The sequence below is a fragment of the Pithys albifrons genome, chromosome 3 (assembly GCF_047495875.1).
Source record: "Pithys albifrons albifrons isolate INPA30051 chromosome 3, PitAlb_v1, whole genome shotgun sequence".
Lineage (NCBI taxonomy): Eukaryota > Metazoa > Chordata > Aves > Passeriformes > Thamnophilidae > Pithys > Pithys albifrons.
This window is the reverse complement of record NC_092460.1, coordinates 34,644,696-34,668,295: the sequence shown is the minus strand read 5'-3', so window position 1 is coordinate 34,668,295 and position 23,600 is coordinate 34,644,696. Positions and strand designations below refer to the sequence as shown.

Sequence of the window (23,600 nt, the reverse complement as noted above, 5' to 3'; positions counted from 1 at the left end):
CCTTCCCTACACACACACACACAAAAAAAGTAATCAAAAATACTTAAGCACCTATCACTTTATTGCATCAGTTCAGAGTGATTTTCCTTAAACTCATTACTGAGATGTGCTGCAAAATTAATACACCACTTTCTTCATTTGCTTTCCATTTTTGACTGTTTAAAATTTTCAAGCCAAAGCCCAGAGTTGTGGAGCACTTGGAGTTCAGAGGGTGCTCAGTGACAGCCCTGGGGCTCTCAGCTGACTGTGGGACATGGGGCCCAGTCTGGAACAATGAGCTCTGCTCATGAACCCCACAGCAAATGCTGTCAGAGCAACCAGGGAAGTGAAACTTGACTGGCCATTTAGAGCTGTAGGACAGAGCAAGAGGACTTGAAATAAAGTCAGTGAAAAATGTCAAAAGAGCTTATTGTGGTTTTGTTCTTTTTAATTTCTCAATCAAAATCAAATTTATGACACTTGCAAAATTCTGAGTTGTCCTATTGTTGGTCTAGAAAGGGATGAAAGCAAGAGCATGGGAGAGATCCCCAAAATTTTGAACACTTTCCCCCCTTATTTTTGTTTCAGATGAGAAAAGGACAAGAACAGGGTAAAGCAAATAAAAAGTCAATGTTTCAAAGATATTTTTTGAACTCCCAAAATGTAAACTAGATGTTGAAGTCAGTAATTAGACTCCTTTTGTGCTCAGGAAAACTGAAGCATAGGCAGAAAAGACCTTGTTTCTTTTTTACATACAAGTTTCCTCACTCTCCTCTGAGGTTCGTGCACCAGGAAGAATGTCTTTTTTGTTGGCAATATCTAGATCTTTGTTGGTTGATCTTTCTGTATTTTTAACATCTGTCATCTCTTTGCCATCTGGTTTGAAGCGTTTCATTATTAAAACAGTGAGCACTATGTATAAGAGACAACATCCTGCCCGTAGTCCTGCAATGAGGCCAAGATAGACATTTCTGGGGGGGAAAGAAGGGGACAGAACAGGTTTATATTAATAAAGTTTGCCAATTTTAAGTGGAACAAAGTAAGATCTAAAGTGTAGTTTGACAAAACCATCTATTCTCAGTCAGGTATTGCTTCACATTTTAAAATAAAAAATAACAGGCAGAACAAATGACCTCATAATATTAGCCTCAGGAAGTTCTAATCAGGTCCTATTCCAGCAGAAATGTCTGGAGTGTGCTCCCATGCAGAAGACTATATTTTAGGGCTGAGACAAGATGAGCTGCCTCAGCTGGGGGGTTTTGCCTGTTGTCCCAGTCCTCCCCCAGCTCCTCACTGGTACACTTGTTCTCCATGCACCATCAACAATTTGGGTCTTCTCTCCAAGTGGATTTTGTGAGGTGTCTTAAACAATATGAAGTAAATAAATGAGGGATGTGGAAGAGGCTCTTCAGTGCTACACTTCACAGTTTTTCAGTCTTCCACAAACCAAAGCATCATGGAGCTATTCAGTGCAAGGTTAAATTAAAGAACTAATTCTAGCAACTTAAGGAAGTGTACTGCGATTTTATATGCCAGATTGAATCAAAATTATTTGGCTTATTTGATCTATCAATGTCTAGTCACATAAGAAGAATTGGTGCTGTTAGCATCCTAATCAGTCTATAGACAGGAGACACAAGGAAAGAACACCTTGGTCCTTGCTGCCCAAAGCTGGCTCAAAAACCAAATTGCCAATCCCTAATGAAGATTCAGCTTACCTGAATTCTTTCGTGTCATATACCCGGCAGGACCCAGATCCCCCACAGCTTTTTGTTCCCCATTTCAGACAGGTCTCATCTATCAAGGCACCAAAATAAATAGGGGCTGGGAGTCCTCCTACAAAGAAAATTTTTATTACATGATCTCAGCCATGGAGAGCTCATCATTTAATGTCATGATATGAGGAAATGAATCTCAGGGTTTCTGAATTATGGCTGCATAAAATGAGACTGAATATCTAGCTCCAGCTTTGAGATTCCAAGATTTGTGAAAATATTTAAGAAACTACCTAAAGGGAGTTGAAATGATAGTAGATTATAGTTTAATTGTATTCAGTGAGGGAAATGTTAGCAATTCACTTTAATGGCATTTTTATTAGAAGTATAACTTCTCTTGTTTAAAGAAAAAATATAACCCACAATTCTTTTGCAGTACCCAAAGTGGATGACATATTAATATTTAGGCATGCTAATGTACCTATTCAGGTATCACACAACAGTTTGCCATTAAAAATGTTTAGTGGAGTGCAAAGGGCTGAAATTACCCACTTGCTCTAAAGTAACTGGGTAATAAGTGTATTATTTATGTAGTACTGAAAGAATTCCTTTTAGACAGCCATAACATTTTAATATGATCAGTAAACTGTTGGAGGGATAATGCACAATTTTGTGAAGGAAACTGCTTCATAAAAGCACAAGATTGTTTATCTATAGCATTCAGCCAAAATACAGACATTAGGAAAGAGATCCAAATTCCTACTTGGGCGTGTGTGCAAGGGTGAGATTTCATAAATCGGCAAACAAGGGAAGATGAGGCAAGAGTTTCTTGAGGCAGGGTAGGCTACATGCCTGAGTATTTGAACAATTATTTATTGCAGATAAACTCAAGAAACAAAATATTTGTCAGACTACACAAGAGCTGTAAGTGAATATTGGTCAGCAAAAGGGAGTATAGGTGTTAAGGATATGCAGACTGATCAAGCTCAGGTACGTGTGTACACAAATCAAAAATGCACTCCAAAAGTCCAGTGTAATTTCCTTCCCTTGTCTTATTTCTTCCCTGTGTAGGAAAAAATTCTAATGAGATAATCATAATATGGAAAAAATATCAGGAAACATGTAACAAGCTTCTCCAAACTCTTTGAAATGCATAGTCTGATTACAAAGAAAAATTCTGGAAAATTTCTTTTGTTCTCATCTGGAACAAGGGCATTGCACTGGCTAGCTTTAGTCCACCTCCTTTATTACTCACTTGAACCCCACAAAGAAAAGAACTTTTACCTAGTACTCTACCACCCAAAGTTTCAATCCCAACAGCAAAGGATTTCAGGTCTGGTGAAACAGATCTGGAAAGGAAATAAAATTAATAGATTGTTTTGAGGATCAACAAAGTAATAGCTGTAGTCATGCAGTGAACATCTGCACAGGCCCCATTGCAACAGTGCTGTGGCTTACCTAACAGAGCCCACTCTAACCCTAATTGAAAACATTCTCCAGAGTTAATGTTCAGGTGCAGTCTCCTTCCGTGAATGAACTGTCATTGAAATAAACGGGACAATGTACAGAAACTGATCTTGAACCCAAGGAAAACAGGTTGTAAATACTTTGTAGGGATGATGCACAGGAATATTATAGCAATGCAACTAAAACTAGACAGTTCATGTCCACAAGAAATGCTCCAAGAAGCTCCCTTACTTTAGAGGGGGCTTTAAATGTGCAGTGATGACCAGAGGGAACAAGTGTGTGCAGTCCTTGCTGGCTGCATGCAGGTTAAACCCACCTCTTCCTCTAGCATTTTACACAGAGGCAGTGAATATGAGTTACCTGGCTAGAAAAGCATCTCATTCCTATCACTGGAAAACAGCCTGTGTCCATCAGGTGAACTGGAAGAACTGACAGGAGTACTGAGCTGGCACAGGGGCAGAAGGGAGCCTTGCTGTGGCCAGCCTGCTCCCTGAACTGCAGTTTATACATCAGTGTATCATCTCTTCAGCATCAACATGAAAGGCTTCTCATTATGCACAGTAGTGTTCTGAAATCTGGCCAGCAAAGTGAGCCTTGGCCATAACCAGGCATGTGCTGAGAGTGGCTACACTTAGAAATGCTGCAGAAGAATCAACAGCTTAGTCAAGTTATCTGGTCACATGCACTGACCACTGGGGATTGCAATCAGCCCATGAGCATGACAGGAAAGAAACTTTCATGTGAAAGACAAAGAATACTATCTTTTCTTCTGAGTGACAAATAGCAGTGCAGCTTTCCAACTGAAGGAATCAAAATTTAAAAAATATTACTGCTGACGTAGTTCTGTTTGTAGCAACTGACAAAAAAATGGGAGTATCAGACTTCTCTCAACACAGAAGACATTGTGAGGCCTCTAAGCTTAACAAAGGTGAATGTTTTTCTCCTGAGTAATGTGAACAGCACAGTCACCTTGGATATGGCTCAACACCGCATCTTATTTCAAGTTCAATGCTCTGTTAAAAATATCCCTATTACTGGAAATGAAAACTAACATTCAGGATCAGCATAATGCCCACCATTTCATCACCAAGTATCTACTCAACCTCAAATCAGAATTAAATTGTTGGATAGAGATTTTGCTGTTCCTCTGAACAGAGATGGATTTCAGAGTACAAGCAAATCCTCAGGGGCCCAACTTGATGGAATAGTAGATATTGTATTCTATTTCTCTTTCCCCAAGCTCTATGGTCAAGATAAGGTAAAGTATTTCACCTGAACATAATCATGTATGTGGGAGTGCCTCCTAAGGCTAAAATAAATGCACATGCAGTCTGTAATGCTAAAAAGTAGGGGAAAGCTTTGGTACAGCTTTCTCTTTGGCATTGTCCCAAAACTGCAGAGGAATTGCCAAGCCCGTGCCCTTGTCCTTCCACACAGCTGCAATTGTGAAACACCTGAAAGGAGAAGATGAGAAGAATAATTTATTTATTCAGAATTCAGTGGCAAAAACCTAATTTAGTAGCCAGATTTTTCTTTCCCCATAACTGCCAGGCTGTTGTTCATGCTGAAAGAACCTCCCTAATCATCTTTGCAGACTGATGGCCAGGTTCATTGGTATGCTCCAGCCAGTCTGAGCTGCTCCAGAGACACAAAGCAACTGTGACTCTAGTTTCAGCCATGCCATTGTTGGAACAGAGGGTGCTCTGTGTGTGTATAAAATGGGTCAAAGCTAAAAAAATCAGACATGAACCCAGCCATTCTGCTCAGGTGCCCTATGAAGCAGATGAGTAACAACCAAAAAAATATAGATGTGGACCCAAAAATGCAATCATGCCTATCTATCATTTTATATCTAAAACAGCATTTGGTGCTTAGTTGAGAGTGGACTTTGAAGTTAGCCAGAGACATAGGTTTAGAAGCCAATTTTCCTAAAGTGAAACAAGAGAATATTGATGGAATATATGTATATAAACCTGAAAACATTGCTCATCTTTTTCAATATTGTTACATGGCAACAATTTTACTTCTGCCAGAAGACAATGCCATTTGCAAACACTTCTGCAAACCTACTGATTTTAATGGTCCTGCCCAGATAGGATTGTTCGAAGTTCTGAAAATGGCTTTGCTGCTGATACATTGATGAAAATGGCCAGGTGTATAATTGCAGCATCTCTTAGCTGTACAATTGTAGTGTTATGACTTGCTTTTCTGAGCTATGGAAGCTCAGGAGAGCACACAATTCCAGTATGATCTGTAACAAATTGTGAAACCAGCACTCCAAAGGTCTGCTGCATGTGAGTTGACACCATGGGATTTTGCTACTATAACAACCAGACAAATAATGGTCACCTACAGCAACCTCCTCTTAGCTGTGTTGTAGGTACACCTAAAGAGGATCTACTGAGAAACTTAAAGCAAAGTTTATAGTCATCTTGCTGAGAAGACAATAAATTTTAAAAAATCCAAATAAAAGCATTCAAGAAATGTTAGTTTAGACTCTGAAGTATTCACATTTTTTTCTAAATAGCTCACTTACCCCAAATCTTTTAAAAACTGTCCCTGCAATTTCGCATTCAGTTTTTATAAAGTTAAACCAGACCGAATGGACACTTGTGCCTACTAGATTTCTGAATCACAAAGCCCAAAAAACAATAGGTGGAGACATCTGCCTATATCTATAATCATGGAATAATAGAATAGTTCTGGTTGGAAAGAACTTTCAAAGGCCACCTAGTCCAACCCCCCTGCCACAAGCAGGGACATCTTCAATTAGATCAGGTTGCTCAAATGCCCATCCAATCTGACCTTGAATGTTTCCAGGGATGGGGCAGCCACCAGCTCTCTGGGCAACCTGTGCCAGTGTTTCGCCACTCTAAAGGTAAAAAATGTCTTCCCTCTATCTAGTCTAAATCTACCCTCTTTTCATTTAAAACCATTGCCCCTTGTCTAATTGCAACAGGCTATGGTAAATAGTCATCTGTCCCCCTATATATTTACCATATTCTTTCCTGTCCCAGTTGATGATTTACATCCTGCAAAGCAGGCTGTCATATATGTGATCCCATTATCCCCACATACAGGGTCCCACTGATCCACATTGCAGCTGCAGTCAGCATTGCAACTCGCCATGTAGATGTTCTTGGTGGAGGAATGATGCTCTACTCTGGAGGGTGACGGAAAGAAATAAGAAAATTATCTAGTTGAATTATACAGTCCAAAAACAATATTAGGGAGTAGGAAGAAAACACATGGGAAAGTGAAGTAATCAACATGGACAAGTATCTGCTACCACCCAATGGACTGTGAAGTTGATATATGGAGAATAGGTCATTTCAGCTCAACCAAAGGTCTCTTGAGGTTTATCACCAAGCATTAACATTTTTATGGATTTTATGGAATGGGTTTGGAGTTGAAAAGGCATGGGTATTCTTGGCTGGGAGGGAATATTTGGTATTACATTTCCATTTGAAACCTCCCTCCAAGAAAAAGAAAATCATACCTAGAAACTCTTGTCACAGGGACATGGCCTAAGTAAAGGCCACGCTTTTCCTTAGCAGTGGGATATCATGGAATATGTGGGTGCTAGAAGTGATATAAAACTACATAAAACTGCAACAGCAAGGTGTCCTTTACATTTTTTTCACTGGATATGGGCCAGTAAGTGGCAATAAAAGTTGGGTGAGTCAGAGTGAGAAGTGATGCTTCTCTTTCAGCTCTAACCATATCCAGCAACAGCAGCTGTGTATCTCAGATTGGACTTGGAACAGTCTTGAGACCTGCCTTTATCAGATGTCAATTCTTGTATACTATCATGGACTTTTACAGCTTCTACTTTGCCAACATTCCCATAAGAAAAAACAAAATCAGGCCCCAAATATTTAAACTAAGTAGATCACAACCAGAGTTGATAAATTAAAAAGTGGGCAGTTACTCTGCAGGCATGCTGGCAGGGTTCAGTTTTCGTAAAGTGTTAGCAGTCAACCACCTACAAATCACCCCTTCAAAATCACTCACAATATAAAGAAAAAAGTGTGCAAAATTTGCCTTTTCTTCCTCCATACACCTCAATCACATTAAGTAGCCTACATTTGCCCTAAGCCTTTTAGAAAGGAAAATAACTGAGGGATTTATTCCTCATTAGGCTGTTGATTGTCTTCAAAATTCAAATTCTTAAATAGGTACAACTGTAAGTGAATTGCTTAACCAGAACAATCCTAAATTCCCCAGTCTTAGTTCTCCTATATGCTCTCAGTATATGCTCTCAGTTTATGCTGTCTTGTTTCTGCTTATTTTTAATTCACTTTGCAGGACCAATGTTGCACTCAACCAGAGTTATCTCCACTGCACGAATCTCTGCTACCTTTCATGTAACTAAGCTCAATGTTGAACTGGACATCAGGCTTGCCAAGAGAACTTAGATTTTCCCTGAATATAGGCTTGGTTTCAAAAAACATGGAGCTGAGTTTCTGTCTGAGTTGAAAATGTAGCAAACTCTCCTGGACCAGTTTAATCCTTTAAAGTCTCTTGAAATTTGGACCAGACTGAGTTAAATTTAAACAGTAGGCAATTGTGGCAGCATGCTAGAGTAAGGGAAATGTTCTCAAGAAAGTGTGACCATGGTTCTGGTAAGGGAGGGTGCACATCTGCTTGCAGCACACAACCCATGACCAGTTTCTACCTCCCAAATGAGACAAGGGTCTTGGGCAGATCAACATCTCCAGGTACCACAGGGGGTTGGCAACTCCCCATGCAGGCCGAAACTCCTGATCTAGTGGATGGTCCCTTCTGGAGACAGTGCTGACTATGGGAAAGTCACTTGTGAATTTTTTTTTTATGTCCCACTCCCTACACAATAGAAGAAGACTGGTTTTAAAATAAAGCTTTGAAATAGAATATAAAAATTGTATTTGTCTCTAATAAATTTCACCTTAATTAGCAATTTGCCAGAATATAGGGGATATTGCTAATATCCAGCAACAGAGAATTTAGAAAATAGAAACAGAAAATTTAGGAAAACAAAGAAATGTCTTATTTGAAATCTGGAAGTTTGAAAAACAAATCTGAAAAACAAAATTAGTATATTCTGCCCATCTCCAACACTAGAATCGTAGAATCGAATTGAATCATAGAATCGATTGATTGGGTTGGAAAAGACCTCTGAGATCATCAAATCCAACCCTTGGTCCAACTCCACTCCATTTACCAGATCAGGGCACTCAGTGCCATGGCCAAAGCCTTCAGGGATGGTGAATCCACCCCCTCTCTGGGCAGCCCATTCCAATGCCTGATTACTCTCTCTGGAAAGAATTTTTTTCTGATCTCCAACTTAAATTTCCCCTGGCAGAGCTGGAGCCCGTGTCCCCTTGTCCTATTGCTGAGTGCCTGGGAGAAGAGACCAACCACCACCTGGCTAGAACTTCCCTTCAGGTAGTTCTAGACAGTGATGAGGTCACCTGTAAGCTGCCTCTTCTCCAGACTAAACAACCCCAGCTCCCTCAGCCTCTCCCCATAGGACTTGTCCTCCAGTCCCTTCACCAGCCTTGTTGCTCTTCTCTGGACCTGTTCCAGCACCTCAATGTCCTTTCTGAACTGAGGGGCCCAGAACTGAACACAATACTCAAGGTGTGATCTCACCAACGCAGAGTCCAGGGGAAGGATCACTGCCCTGGTCCTGCAGGACCTGGCACTTGGCCTTATTGAACTTCATGCCATTGGAATCAGCCCATCTCTCAAGTCTATCCAGATCCCTCTGCAGAGCCCTCTTGCCTTCCAGCAGATTGACACTCCCTCCCAACTTGGTGTCATCAGCAAATTTGCTGATGATGGACTCAATCCCCTCATCTAAATCATCACTAAAGATGTTAAACAGGACTGGACCCAATACAGACCCCTGGGGAACACCACTAGTGACCAGCCCCCAGCTGGATGCAGCTCCGTTCACCAGCCCTCCAACCAGCTCCTAACCCAGCAGAGGGTAAACTTGTCCAAGCCATGGGCTACCAGCTTTTCCAGGAGTATATTATGGGAGACAGTGTCAAAGGCCTTGCTGAAGTCTAGATAGACCACATCCACAGCCTGACAAGTTTGTGCAATACCTAGAATTTTCTTCTATGTATCACTCTCAAAGAAGTGGTGAAACAATATAATCACAACAGCTGCACCAACCTGGAACCTCACTGACTGATACTAGCAAATGCCCTAATAAAATTTCAACAAAAAATTGTTGTATATAAACAGATACATATGTAAATGGATATAGGAATATGCTACAGTAAATCAACAGACAAGACACATCCAGATCCAAATTCAAATATTTTCTGGAGTAGAAGTTTTGTAGCCCAGATGAGGTTACAAACCCAAACTAGTTTGTGGGAGTAGAGAACCCAGGTCATGCCCCTATGTCCTACACAGGGCAGGAAGCAACTGTGACGAATGTCACACAAACCCAAGGGATACAAACCCAGAGTAGGGCACTGTCAAACCAGCCACCTGGAGCACCTCGCAGCTGCACGTGAAGTACAAGAGGTTCAACAAATACGCAACTATAAAGGTGATGCACGCAAACTTGGCCATTTCAGTTATGTGAAGTTTGAATTTCTTGATCAGAAAGCCTCCTAGGAACATCCCCAGGATTGTAATGGGTAAAAGTATCACACCTGCAAATAGAAGGTAATAAAATTGTTAGCTGCTCTCACTGGCATTGACCCTTTCTAGAACAAATAGTTGGTTCTAGTACTTTCAAAATATCAGATACTCACCTATTTTCAGGCTGATCCTTTGAGGTTCTAAGACTTTTTACTACATTTTAGTAATTTTACTTACTTATTTACTTACTTTTACTTTCAAGTCGTATTATGGCTTTAGAAAGATTAGTTCCTTGATATTCCCTACCTTTTTACTATAGTGTTATTTGTATAAAACTTGTAAAGGTGCCTGTTAGGAACTGGAGTAAATGAGATAAATAGGCAATTCTTCATCTAAAATAAACCATTAAACTCCATGAAAGTTACAAAAAAGTCTCAAAAAATGGAACATAAAAGGATGTTATATCTGATTCTACACTGGCTTACATATTGATCTGAGAATGAATCATGAGATGATTTGTATTTAGATTTAAAGTGTTCAGTAGTTCACCAACACCAACCTTAACATTAATGTGCTGTATAGAGAGCTTGTACAAGGTTTTAATGAGAGGGGTTTGCCTTTCTCTGTTGGTTGTGTGTTTTGGGCACGTTGTTTTTGGAAAACTTTCTCTATATCCAGAAAAAAAGATAGGAAGAAAAATGTTCATTCGATATTTGTATCTGACCAAAGCCCAGCACCTTCAGGTTAAAGTAATGCAATATCAATTCTGCAATGACCACAAATACCCTGGTTTTCCTACCACATTATGAAACAATCACTATGAGATTAATATAATTTCAGCATCTTTTTTTCTGCACACTGCAAAGAACTTATTTTTGAGGGAACTGGTAAATAGAAAAAGAGCTTTGAAATGAATTTACATTTTGGTTTCTTGTTGCTTACAAAATTTGCATTTGTAATCAAAACAGAAGAACATTTATACCAACATGTTATTCTGAAAAGGAAAAAGATCACACATTTCATTACACTTTTTAATTTTTTTCTCTTTTAGTTGTTATTTGCAGCTTATGTGTAGTTTTTGCTCACAGAAACAGACACAACCCAAATCTCACTATGAAAAAAGCTTCCACCCAGTTCTAATAATCCTCTAGTTCACTGAATAAGGAACACAAGGAAAATTAACACTAAAATTAACATCCAATTTCAAAATATGCTAAGAAAATTAATAAACTACTACATACTTTCTTTTTAACCAGAAACATTCACAGAAGTTCCTCCTAAAAATGAATGCAAAATGACAAAGAAAACCTTTTTTTTTGACATTGGAATTTGAAAGGAGGGCAGGTACTTACCAATTAGAAAGATGGCTCTTGCCACAGATACATTAAATTGTTGCTCCATGAACTTTGTCTCATAGGTTATCAACCCAACAAGAGAATTGTACTGAAGAATAGTAAGGAAGATGTACACCAGGAAAATTGAATTTCCAAACAGTTTCCTCAGAGCTGGCAAAAAATCTGCAATGGAGAGGTATATGCTGTACACCCTGCTAAACACAGAGAAGAGTTGTTTTGACATCCTTAAATAGTAAAATTAACTTAATTAGTGGCTATACTGCAGGTTATAATTCTCTGCCTATCAAAACACATTCTTGCTCAAGTGAGAGCTTTCCTTATTTCCAACACATGACTTACAGGAGCAGCAAGGCCAAATGGCACAGGGGATGCTGAACTGGGAATCAGAAATCCTACATTATCCTGTGTGTGACACAGAACTATTCATTACAGGCACCAACAGAGCTTCTCAATGCCTGTACAGGGCATTAAGACCCTCTATAATGGTCCAAGTGTAAAATTTGGCACCTGAAGCAGAAGCCTTCACAAACCACACAAGAGCCCCAAATTATGGTGATACTCAGAGAAAGGGAGCAACTAACCCAAAAAAAGGCTGGAAGCATTCCTGAGACCTTTGATTATAATATTGAAGTCCATTCAATTAAGTGAACACAAAAACCTGCTTTTAGACAGTAGTCTGGTTCTTGACTCACTTGCCTAAAAGATGAAAGTTCAAAACACATCTTTAGGAGTGCATATACACGTATACACACATATAAGATGGTGGGTCTTACAATAAAATTGTAAAAATAAAAGCAATGTGTGGTGGATTGCCCATAGGTGGATAATTCAGCATCCCTGAACTCATACAGAGGAGCTGCAATTCCAGTGAAATTCCTCCAACAGCCAGTGTAGTACTTAGCCCTGTGATTCCCTATCATATGTTGGCCTCAGGGAAACAGGCCTGCCAGCAATGGATCAGCCACTGATGAGGAATGGGATGTTTTCCCCAAATTCCTTCATAATCATACCCTTATAGCTGTAATACAATGTCTGACAACTATGAACTGAGAACCTCTGGTGCTCAGAGCAATGCCACAAGCTTTCCCTAGCTGACTGACAAAAGGAGAGGACTGGAATATGCCCTTAGCATGTAATTATAATAGTACCAATTAGAGACAGCATTTTTGTCCATCATTTGCACTGCAGAAACATGCATTTTGTGGAAGGTTGTGCAAGTCCATGCTCAGCCCAGAATGAACCCAAGAAATAGAATTTGCATACAAACATTTGGGCAATAATCTTTCACCTTTTACTGCCTCTGAGAACTTTAACTGTGGCTGAGCTGGGGGATCTATTTTACAGTGATCTCCTTGAACAGATAAATGATTAATCTTCAGATTCTGATTCTCTCCTTCTTTTGGCAAGGAGTAAGGCAGAAACCAGAAAGGCAATGAAGCAATGAAGTTGACTGCTCCACAGATAAGCAATCCAAGCCACCAGGCACCAACCCAACGGGTATCCTTAGGATTTATGCTGATGGCATCTATAAAATACAGAAAGACAGGAAAATAGATTTATTAACATGCAGAACAAATGTTACAGATATCCATATATATGCAATTTAAAGACCAGAACAGACATGATTTATGTTCCATGTGAAAAATTGAAATGCAGCTTATTTCCAATCATAGAATAACAGAATCATTTGGGCTGGAAGGGACCTTTAAGATGATTTAGTTCCAACTCCACTGCCATGGGCAGAGACACCTTCCACTAGATCAGGTTGTTCAGAGTTCCATCCCACCTGGCCTTAAAACCTTCAGGGATGGGGCATCCACAGCTTCTCTGGGCAACCTGTGAATGATCAATCCTTGGAAGTGAATCAGTCTTATGCAATTGAAAACAGATGTCTCCATTTAGGCCCGTGGTGGCATTTTATTGCCCCAATCTTCCACCACTTTCTGTGGAAATGAGTGACAGCAAGAGGGCCCTTCACCACCCAAAAAGAACTTCTCTTTCCCAGTTTTCCACTGTCAACACTTTCTTCCATCCCCGAACTCTACAGTTCTTTCCCAGATTTCCTCAAATTTTCCCTGGGATTAGAGATTTGTAAGTGATTTGAACAACAAAATGAGTTTTTACATGAATTTTTGCTGCATCCTTTTAAAGAAACCATAATTTTTGCCAAGTGTTGAAAGGCTTCCACGAGTCTTTTGCTGTTTCCTCAATGTAGGGATGATCTTTCATTCCTAATTTTTTCTCAGCTGCACAGCAATGGTGTAACAAGTGCATGTGCAAGCACAAAGAAAGGTGCAGTGGGGGTAGGAGTATTGCATCAAGGGGTATTCCAGCCACACTACAACATAGCAGATATTAAAATGTAAATAACACCAGCTTTTGAGGAGGAAAAACTCTTTGATAGCCTCTGGGAATGTGTTCTTGGCATGTAGGTTCCTACATCCAGCCATCTCCTCAATTAACACACCACCCCGTGGGCTCTTACCCACATCCACGACGCCAATGTCAACCCAGAGGCTGGCACAGAAAGAGCCCAGTAGGAAGCCCAGGGTCGGACCAAACATGCCCGAGGATCTCACCAGGCCTGGAAAAGAAGGGAGTCAGCACATGAGAGTGAACAAAACACTGTGTGGACAAGGCAAGGCTTCTTCTCTGAGAGCAAAGAAAGGCGAGAGGAAGGAGGAGACAGAAGAGGGGCACTGACCATTAGGGAATGTCCGGTGGGAAGCTCCTGAGTAGCAAGAATATAAGACATAAGCTGCCATAAGCCATAGCTGTGATGTTGAAGGTCTCATGTGGACCCTCACATGAAATTCATTGGCAAGATTCATGTCTTGGAAGGAACAGGAAGAAAGAGAACAGCATTGCAATGGCTTTTATCCCTCTCCCTCCCTACTTCTCTGTTTTTGTAGTTGTGATGTTCAGCTTGTGGCAGTCAACCAATGACCATCCAACTCCAGCCCTGCTGGAGGTGCCGTAACTCTGCCTACAGCTCTGTCTATGCAGGATGTTCTGTGGTTGTACAAGCCAGGACTTTTCCCTGCACTACATGTTCAAGTCCCTTAATAATAATATCAGTAGTTGATCTGATGATGTGCTTATGGGAAAGCACATCTTTGCAGTTTGGGATGATAGGGACAATAAAAGTGTGTGGACATGGAATTAGGTACAGGACCCTGTGAATACTTTCAGTGGGCAAGAAGGAGATAAAAGCATCCCTGCATGTGATCAAAGTTCATTAGACAGAGTCTTTGTTAATACCTCCTCATGTGGCTGTAAAAAAAAGAAAATCAAGAAATTTAGTGATCTAGTGCCCTCTTTAAAATCAGATTTCAGATTTGCTACTCTGGGTCTTCCATTTTGGTCTCTGTCTCTGCTTAGAAAGGAGACAACATGGGATCAGAAGAAGATGGGATGCCTGTAGAAGCAAATGAACAATCTATGAAGACTCGCAGAACCCTAGGAAGTTAGACTGCATTTTGCTGACTGGGTATGTAAATACAATGTAATTTGATTTTGGTGACCACTGCTAGCAATCAGCATAAAATTAAAATATCCTCAAAATAATTCAAGCATAGATCCTCACATTTCCTTGCCATTTGTTTTATCAATTGAAGTTTAGTTGTGAGGAGGTAACAGGTTCAAAGAAAAAGTTGAGTTGTTTGGATTTCTGAATTCTGGCATGGCACTGCCACCTGGGAGCTATTGAAGTTGGATAAGGCTTGATTCTATTAAAAAAGAAGGAATTACTGACCAAATGCCTGTCACTTCTTGCCCATATTCAGTACTATGCTCTGTAAATCCTACTGTGTTGTTCTACTGCAGAGATTTTCCCTCTGAGAGAGTTGCTTTTACAAAATCTCTCCTGAATGTAGTGGTTGCTCAGCTTATCATCAAGAACTTCTGTAATAAATTCTTGCAGCTTAACAAATATGCTATTTTTTAATTTCTGTTTCTTCATGTGGCAACTCTGGTACTATTATGCCACCACAACTCTAACAAATAGATTCTAATGTATTCCATTAGGAAAATGCCATGTCTGGCTCAAAATAATTTATGCTCTTACTAAACAAAACATCAAAGGTCAAAAGGAAAAGGAGAGAAAGGAAGCTGCAACTTCTTGTTCACAGTCAAATAATGAGATGAATGGTCAAAATTCATCAGCAAGTCTTGACTGACCTTTTTACTATAGGGCAATTTTAATTTTTTGTATTTCACAAAAACACTGATCCTAAATTGATTCATTTTGCTGATAAAAAATAAGACATAGAAAAGAATTAAAGTTAATCAAGAAAACAAATTTCAGCTCTATAGAAAAGATTATTTCAAAATTCACTTTTTTTTTTTTGCAAATAGGTTCAGTCCATCCAAACAGAATTGGAGACTGAAAACTGCTGTTCTGGATGTAAAAATTAAATATTTTAATACTCTGTAAATTAAATACTCTATTTCATTTGCATAACCCAATTTTCATTTTGGCTGAACCCATGTTGTTTTCTGTGTGTACTTTATATTTTTAATGTCACTTGCCCAATAGACCCAAACTTGTCTCAATCTCTCCCAGATCAGACTCTGACAAGAAAAAAACTCAGCTGAACTTTTAAAAATACTTTTAATCAGAAGCTCAGAGGTGATTACAAATATTTTGGATAACTGCTGAGTGGAAGTCTTGGTTTTTGACAGCTACCCCCTTATTTTCTTTCAAAATGCAGCTTTCCTCATCTCCAAAGGAAGACATTTGCCATGACCTTACCCTGTAGCAATACATACTGAGCTCTTCCTGAAACTGTGTCTTACTCTGTTTATGACCAGCTCGATTTCACCAAGTTTACTTCAGGCCACAGTTTTGACCTCACTCAGCCACACAAACACTCCATGCTTTTAAATCAATTTGCCAACAAATTAATTAGCTCGGGCGTAAGTCTTTCTGTCTTGGGCAATAGGTTATCTGCCATCAAAACAAGAACAACAAAATCCCAATTAAAAGGCATTTGTTACAACACCCTGGCAAGGTGTTGTTTTTCTTTTGGTAAGTGGTGACTTCAAAAAGCTTTCGACAGGGAGTGTGCTGTATGTAAAACTGAAAAAGTCAGGTAAGAGCTTCTGAAACACATTTACATTACTGTGCTCACATTACAGATCCTCACATTAAGGATCTTTTACTTATAGGTGAAATAGTGATTAGGAAGAATTTTATCCTCTGAAGCTGTGGTACTGAAGATGTTATGCCAAATAAGGCAGATATGACCTCACACTTTGGAGAAATGAGTATTTGAGAATCACAAACAGGCACAAGTAACAGAAGCCAAATGGGAAAAGCAAAAGGATCACCTGGACAATATCCTTAGAAAACAAACATGAGATCTCTTTTGCATTCCTTTTTTTTTTTTTTTGTCTCTGTACAACACAAAATTATCCAGAATAAAGCAGATAGAATTTTTTTGGTATTTCCTTGGCTATAGAAAAGTTAAAGAAAAGAATGTTTAGCATAAAAATCACTCATATGTATGTTACCTATGTAAAATGCTGAGTTTTCTTCTTTAGAAAAATCATCAATATATGAAACCCCCAGTGGCATGATTGGTGCTTCCCCAATTCCACGTAAAAGGTTTCCCATCAGCACAAAGAGCCACAGATAGGAATTTGTTGTTTTCTCACACCCTGCAGGCCATAAACATTGACATTTCTGTGAACACAGTTCTGACAATACTTTATTGCAACAGTAACATTACATAAAATATGGGGTTAACAATCATTATAGGGTGGGTTTGTATATATCATGGTTTCTACAGGGGTTTTACTGCTTTCCAGTAAAAGAGGATGTATAAAATGGGTGCAAGCAGAAGAAGGGAACCCAGCATCAGAGCTTTTGCTTACCAACATTTTCCATTGGGCTGGGTGTTTCTGTAGCATCTGTGCCTGGCTGGCCCTGAGATGATGCTAGGGAGCAAGCTGATACACTCGAGGTGGAGTTGTCCACACTAACAGTTATCCTTTCATAATTGTAACTGGAAAACAACTGTGTAAAATACAACTGACACATGAAAGAATCTGCTTTGCAGGAAGTGTGCATGAGCCTTGTGTTCATACATGTGCATTCCCATTACTGGCAGGCAAAGGGAAGGGGCGGCCCATTTCCAGTGCTTTGCTTAAAAAAAAGATAGGTATCTTTATACCTTTTTCAAATGATCTGATGGTTCTAACACCAATATTTTCTTAAGCTAAAGAGGAAAAAAGCTGCTTCCAGGGATAAAGAGATGATTCTTTGGACTACAGGACAGAGGCAGAGTCCAACCACATCTGCCTACATACAACAGTGCTGATGTTTTTCCATGCTGGCACCTCCTTCTCCCTTATGTGACAGGTGTGTGACATGGAGATTTCTCTGCTAGTGCAAAATTACATAGCTAAAGATCCTGTCTGTGTCTAAAAGAGATTAACACAGGCTGCAAAGATACACATGCCAGTTTTTCTGCAGTTAACAAGCCAGCTACAAAAACAAATCTGCCAAGTAAATTGAAGCCAGCTGGAATACATTTATACTACATTGGAAAAAATGGGGAGCAGATATTCCCTCTGACTGTGCCATCAACTTTAAAATCATGATGGACAACAGTGAGGTCCCTGTAGCCATTGGGTTTTTATTTGTTGTTTGGAGAATGGGAGATCATCTGAACCTGGCTCTGAGTTTGGGTTAAATCAGAGATTTCCATAGCTCTGCTTCTGGCCTTTGCTGTCCCCTGCAGTGCAGGTTCAGTCACACAGTGAGTGTGGCCACTTTTCATACTGTGATCCTCAGATATGGTTCTTCCCATGCTCTCCTTATCATAGTGGTTGGTCTTGCAACTAAAGAAGGTGCATAAATCAATTTTAATTTTTTAGGGACAAAGGGATTTTATTTTCAGCTACTACTGAGTAAGAATGCCAAAGGATTGGAAAGGCATGACCTGCCTCTGACAACTATGTAAGCATTAAAGCTTACATGTGAAGGGGCATTTAGATGTTTAAATTCCCCTGAGTTCCATGGAGATAAATACAAATCTCCATAATTTTAAAGAGCTTATCGTGAGTGGCCATCATGGAGAAAGAAAGCTTTTTCATCAAGGTCTCATTATAGTTGGTTTAATCAGGAAAAAAAGAAAAACATCTAAAAAAATTACTATGTATATATACACATATATATCCATCCCAGATGAAAAATTCCATCCACTTTATCCCTAATTATATATCAGTTCTGTAGAAGCTTGAGGCTTCTCTCTTGCTTACCTGTAGGAAGAGGTAAGTTTTCAGAGAGGAAATCAAAGTCAATATTAAAAAATCACCCATTAAAAAAATCATCCATTAAAACCTTCCTGTTTCCTGAAAGAAACTACCTAATTCAAGCTTTTCACTCCAGTTTATGATTAAAAAACACTTCACATGATCACGTTCAATTAATGCATGATGTGAAAACTTTCCATATTTACCGTCCCATTAGGAACTGAGGCATCACAGACAAAAATGCTCCTAAGGACATGATGAGACACCCAACAGCAATTATTTTTGGTCGATGAACCCTTGGCCCAAGATAGCTCACCAACACCATTACCATTAAGTTACCTGCGTCAACAGGAAAGAGAAACAGTACAAAAAGAGATTTATTTTTGGGGTGAAATTGTACTAAGAAGCAGTACTTTTCCACTTTCAAAGGAAGCACACATACCTATCTCAAAGCTGCCATCGATAATTCCAACAATTGATGATGAGATTTCAAATCTCCTTTCAATTTGACTGGACATGCTCTTCATGTAGCTTCCAGAAAATCCTTTGGCAAAAAAGGAAAAAGCTAGAGCTCCAAGAAATATCTGAAGAGAGAAAATAATTGAGTTTGCAAAGAAATAATTTTTGTTTCATGGCTGGATGCCTGAGCAACCCACTCAAGAAACACAAAAATCGTATGCTTTGGTTTCTACTTCTCTGTGAAGAGAATCTTACTGTTTTCATTAGAACAGAAGATTTTTCTTTCTTTTTCAGACTGGCCTACAAAAACTCTGCTACTGCAAATAAAATAAAAATTGGCATTGATGGTATGTACCTTCTAACTCTCTACCACATACTGTTTTAGCTGTTTCCTTATTAGGGAAAATTTGTAGCATAGTATTGTTCATTACCAGTACTTATTATCTTAGCATGCCTTATTACACCTCCTGTTCTAAAAAAAAAACAGAATAAAAAGGTATAACTGCAACTACCACTGTGACTATAGCACACCTCCAAACGATTTGTTAGTAAAATATGGCCCAAATTTTTAACTTCTGAGCATATTTATTGATGTGTGTGCTTGGAATCATAACCACAGAATCATAGAATGGTATGGGTTGGAAGGAACCTTAAAGATGATCTCATTCCAACCCCTCTACCATGTGCACGGACGTCTTCCACCAGACCTGGTTGCTCAGAGCCCCATCCAGCCTGGCCTTAAACACTTCCAGGGATGGGGCAACCACAACTTCTCTCAGCAGTCTGTGCCAGTGTCTCACCACCCTCACAGTAAAGGATTTCTTCCTAATATCTAATCTAAACCTACTCTTTGTCAGTTTGAAGCCATTGTCCCCCACTACATGCTCTTCCGGTCTCTTTCTGTCTTTCTTGTAGGTTCCCTTCAAGTACTGAAAGGCCACAATTAGGTTACTCCAAAGCCTTATCTTCTCCAGGCTGAGCAACCCTAATCCTCTTAGCCTTTCCTAATAGGAGAAGTGCTCCATCCCTCTAATCAGCTTGGTGGTCTTCACTGGTCTCACTCCAACAGTTCCATATCCTTCCTATGCCAAGGATCCCAGAGCTGTATGCTCCAAGTGGGGTCTCACAAGAGTAGAAGAGAGGGGCAGAATCCCCTCCCTCACCCTGCTGTCCACACTACTTTGGATGCAGCCCAGAGCATTGTTTCCAATCCATAGGGTCAAACTGTGTCATACAGAACTAATTGAATTTTGATAGAATTGCAATGCAGTATTCCAGAGAAAATACGTGGTGAGAGCTTGTCCATACCTTTAGCTTTGAACAATTATGGCACATGGTTTTGGCAGGGACTGCAATGCCATTGCTGTCCTGGAAGAGTGACTTTTCTTTAAGTTGGCCAGTAGTGATTGGCCTGTCCATGATTTTCCTCCTCCAGGTCCGATATGTAGGTTTTCCTGTTTGAAAAATATCCCTGTGTTTAACTATTATGAGCATTAGATTAAGGATTCCAGTGTTTTTCAGTCATACTCAAAGCAAGACACTACCTGAGATGTCTGCACGTTGGCACCTTTTCTCAGGAGAACATACAGAGTGTTCAAAGTGTCACTGTAATGAGTTAAGAACTGGTGAACCTGATTTGCAAAGTTTGCTTTCTAAAAGACTTCAGGACCTTCTTGGATAGATGGAAAGTTTGGAGGCAATTTGCTGACAGTTTTCAGAAATCTTTGTGGGAAAGGAAAGGCCCTTGGCAGCTGGAGGATTAGGAGATTTTGTCAGAAAAAAACACTTTTAATCACTGTCCCAGACTAAATGGACCTTTGGTGTGATCCAGTAGGCTTCTGATATTATATTTATGAGGATTTTCTTAGTGAACACTACCATTATATCAGCATTCCAATGAGTAACATTATTTATTGGATAAATGTAGAATCAGCCCACAAATTATGACAGAGGAGAAAACAGGGTAAGCCATACAGTATGTTAAAATGTATTAAGGAAAAAGAAAGCACTGATTAAAGGAAACAAATAATTACTGTCTTTAGGTCCACAAGCCTTCACAAATTCCTGCAGAAGAGATGATAAATGTGATTATTTTAAGGAGACTGCTAAAGTTTTCATTTTAAAATTTGGCTCTGATATAAGGAGTCATCATAGCTATGTTGACTGATGAAGATTAGGCTTATCAGGGGAAAACAGCTAATACAGAGATCTGGAATGATAACAAGTCAAAAGGGGCTATTGCCATGTTCCTCTGTTGGAAAACTGGTGCAATAGTACCAAAATCCATTAGTTAGCTCTGATATATGTTGGCACAGATATTAGAGGAGTATAGAGGAACACATGTCAAGATACTGACCTGTGAGGTTTTGCCCCCAAGACACTGGAATCTCAGATATGCCACTCCGTTTAATTCTCCTGGGAACTTTTCAAAGTTTTCCTCCTGCAGGCTCCAGAGACCAGCTGACCCATGAGTGGAGTTCGTTTAAGTGCTGTGAGGGATTTCTGATGCTGGGGCAGTAGTGATGTGGCAGGGTCCTAGGCTAACCTGCAAACATTGCTCAGTTCCTCCTGGAGAGTTCAGTTCCCCAAAGCAAGATGCAACCTGGATTCCCTGGGAAATATCCACTCATGCCCAGAAAGGACAATACCCTTTTAGCAACCCAACAGCTCCCTAAAAGTTACCTCTAATGACTGAAAATAGGCACTAATGTCTACTGAAGAGATATAAAGCCCCAAAGAACTCTAACTTAAATTTGTAGATTTTAGTTCCAAATCCTACTCCAGTAGGATCCACCAAAAGGCATTGAGGAAAGCCAAAGGGACCTAACCTTCCTTAGACCATCCTCAGCAGCTCATAAATCAAAAAACATTGAAAATAAAAGCTATGGGTAGTTAAAGTATGGTGAATTCAGACTTACCCCAATCTTTACAGGTTAGGAGTTGAAAGAGTTTTCTAAAGCAAATACCTTCTTTATTGATTTGTATTTTGCTGATGATTAACTTTGTGAAACATCTTGCTCTGTTAAATAAACAGTATCTAAATCAGTGGCACAGTTTTCTTTCAACAATATTTAATTTTAAACATAAAAATTAATTTATGGTGCCAGCCCAATAATCTGCATTAAACTTATAGAAAATGTTAAACTGTGGAAACAGTTCTCTTACATCTAATCAAGCAATAACATTTGACATAACCACTCTATGAAAATCTGAACTTTGGCAAACCAGTGAATCATTGACACCACTGGTATTTAAAATTAAATGAAGCAAGAAAAACAATAAAATATTCAATTTGTGAATTAATGGTAATGAATAGGTTTTGTACAGAGGGATAAAACATCCCACTCTCCAGAGTGCTTATCCTTTGAAATAAAATATTGAATTTGCAGAATTGTTCCTTTGCACTTTTCATAACCTGTTTCAAGCTTAGTGACAATGAGATGTGCAAAAAGCCTCCACTAGCACCTAAACACTAAACAAACTAACTAACTAAAGGAAAGAAGGAGGACGGGAGAGTGTGGAGAGACAGCGAGAAGCAGAGAGAGAACTTACTTTGTGTCAGAGCAGTGTCAGGCTGTTTGTTTCCTGTGCCTTGGGGCTGCCGGGCTCGGAGCCAGCACAACGTCACAGCAAAGGCTCTGCCCACCCCGAGAAGTGGAGCACTTCACCACATGTTTTTTAAACCTTGGATTTCCTTCTTATGGTGATTGCAAAACTTTCCCACAATCATTGATACAAAAGCTTTGCAAAAGAAGACAGGTTCTTGCGCCGTCCCTGCTTTGGCAGCCTACCTGCCAGTGTGCCAGTGGTGCCAGCCTCTCCTGGGCAGAACAACTTGTATTCTTCACTTTTTTTTTTGTTCCCCCCTAAAGTCGAAGCCTTAAAGCTGTATAAAGCACTTCTCCAAAGGGAACTCCCTGCTATCCACTCAACAATCATGGAGTGCTTCAGCTCACACACACGAGCCCTGAGAGCGCAGGTTCAGTTTTTCCAAGTGTCTTACCTACAGCCTCAGTAACTTTCACTCCTTGGTGCCTCTGATGAAGGTTAGCAGAGATCCAAAGAGATGATTTAGCTCCTGACAGGGCATGAATTGATTACTGGCATGTGGCACTTTTTGGTAGGGGCCCTCTGTGTCACAACCCCAGCGCAGAGGTGAAAAAGGGCTCCTCATAGAGACCTAAAGAGAAGCAGATGCCCTCAGGAAATCACAGCCTCATGTCAGGCTCCCTGCCTCTTCCAAATCAGCATTAACACAATCACCAGTAATTTCTACAGGTGCCAACAGGAGATGTGGGATGGCTCAGCTGGCTATAGACTGGCCAAGCAAAAACTGTGAGTGTAATACCCACAGCCAGCCCAGCTCTCACATCCTAATGAACCAAAAGTAGAAAATCAGCTCTCATGTTTAACAGGCCACAAAGGGCGCAAACCCATCCAATCTGCATCTTCTCCAGATCAGAACTCTCCAGAGCTAGGAAAGATTCTGACACAGAAGTCATTTCAGCTGTTCTCAAGTCTCAAGAAATAGTTTTTGGTCATCTGGTTGCACATTCATTTTCAGAAACTTGAATTATGAAATCAGATTCACATCTAATTAAAGGATCTTTCTAGCAATTTCTAAATATAGAAAAAAGTTTTGTTATTCCTATAACTTCAGGAACATGGAAAGGAAAAAGCCTTGTCTCACCATGCCATTTCTTTCCAGCAAAAGGTAAACTACTAAAATATAACTCTTGACAAAGTTTGTATGAAAAGCCTTGATTAGCTTTTTCTGTAT

The 23,600-nt window shown here is 39.7% G+C and overlaps 1 protein-coding gene across 10 annotated transcripts; it reads right to left on the bottom strand.

Moving 5' to 3' along the window:
- Positions 1–399: 399 nt before the first annotated feature.
- LOC139670107 (solute carrier organic anion transporter family member 1C1-like) lies at positions 400–22,431 on the bottom strand. 10 transcript variants are annotated; one of them, XM_071551335.1, is made up of 19 exons: positions 22,373–22,431; positions 21,739–21,839; positions 21,177–21,365; positions 20,854–20,884; positions 20,365–20,425; positions 20,129–20,274; positions 18,804–18,945; positions 18,568–18,700; positions 16,979–17,109; positions 16,616–16,762; positions 13,587–13,685; positions 12,390–12,626; positions 11,099–11,263; positions 9,622–9,817; positions 6,159–6,324; positions 4,434–4,615; positions 2,979–3,043; positions 1,698–1,815; positions 400–950 (listed from the first exon to the last, which is right to left on the bottom strand). In XM_071551335.1, exons 6-19 carry the CDS (start codon positions 20,237–20,239, stop codon positions 728–730), a joined length of 2,115 nt encoding a protein of 704 aa, XP_071407436.1. In that variant the 5' UTR covers positions 20,240–20,274; positions 20,365–20,425; positions 20,854–20,884; positions 21,177–21,365; positions 21,739–21,839; positions 22,373–22,431; the 3' UTR covers positions 400–727. The 10 variants fall into 10 exon arrangements, with proteins under 10 accessions (XP_071407436.1, XP_071407437.1, XP_071407438.1 ...); XM_071551336.1 differs by lacking the exon at positions 20,854–20,884; XM_071551337.1 differs by lacking the exon at positions 21,177–21,365.
- Between the last annotated feature and the right edge of the window lie 1,169 nt (positions 22,432–23,600).

Excerpts from the sequence above, each read along its gene's own strand:
- LOC139670107 (XM_071551335.1), bottom strand. The coding sequence starts at position 20,239 with ATGGACAGGCCAATCACTACTGGCCAACTTAAAGAAAAGTCACTCTTC. Across the intron at positions 18,701-18,803 it reads CGATGGCAGCTTTGAGATAG|GTAACTTAATGGTAATGGTG; the intron begins GTATGTGTGCTT and ends CTGTTGACGCAG. Across the intron at positions 11,264-12,389 it reads GTTCTCAGAGGCAGTAAAAG|ATTTTTTGCCAGCTCTGAGG; the intron begins GTGAAAGATTAT and ends TCTCCATTGCAG.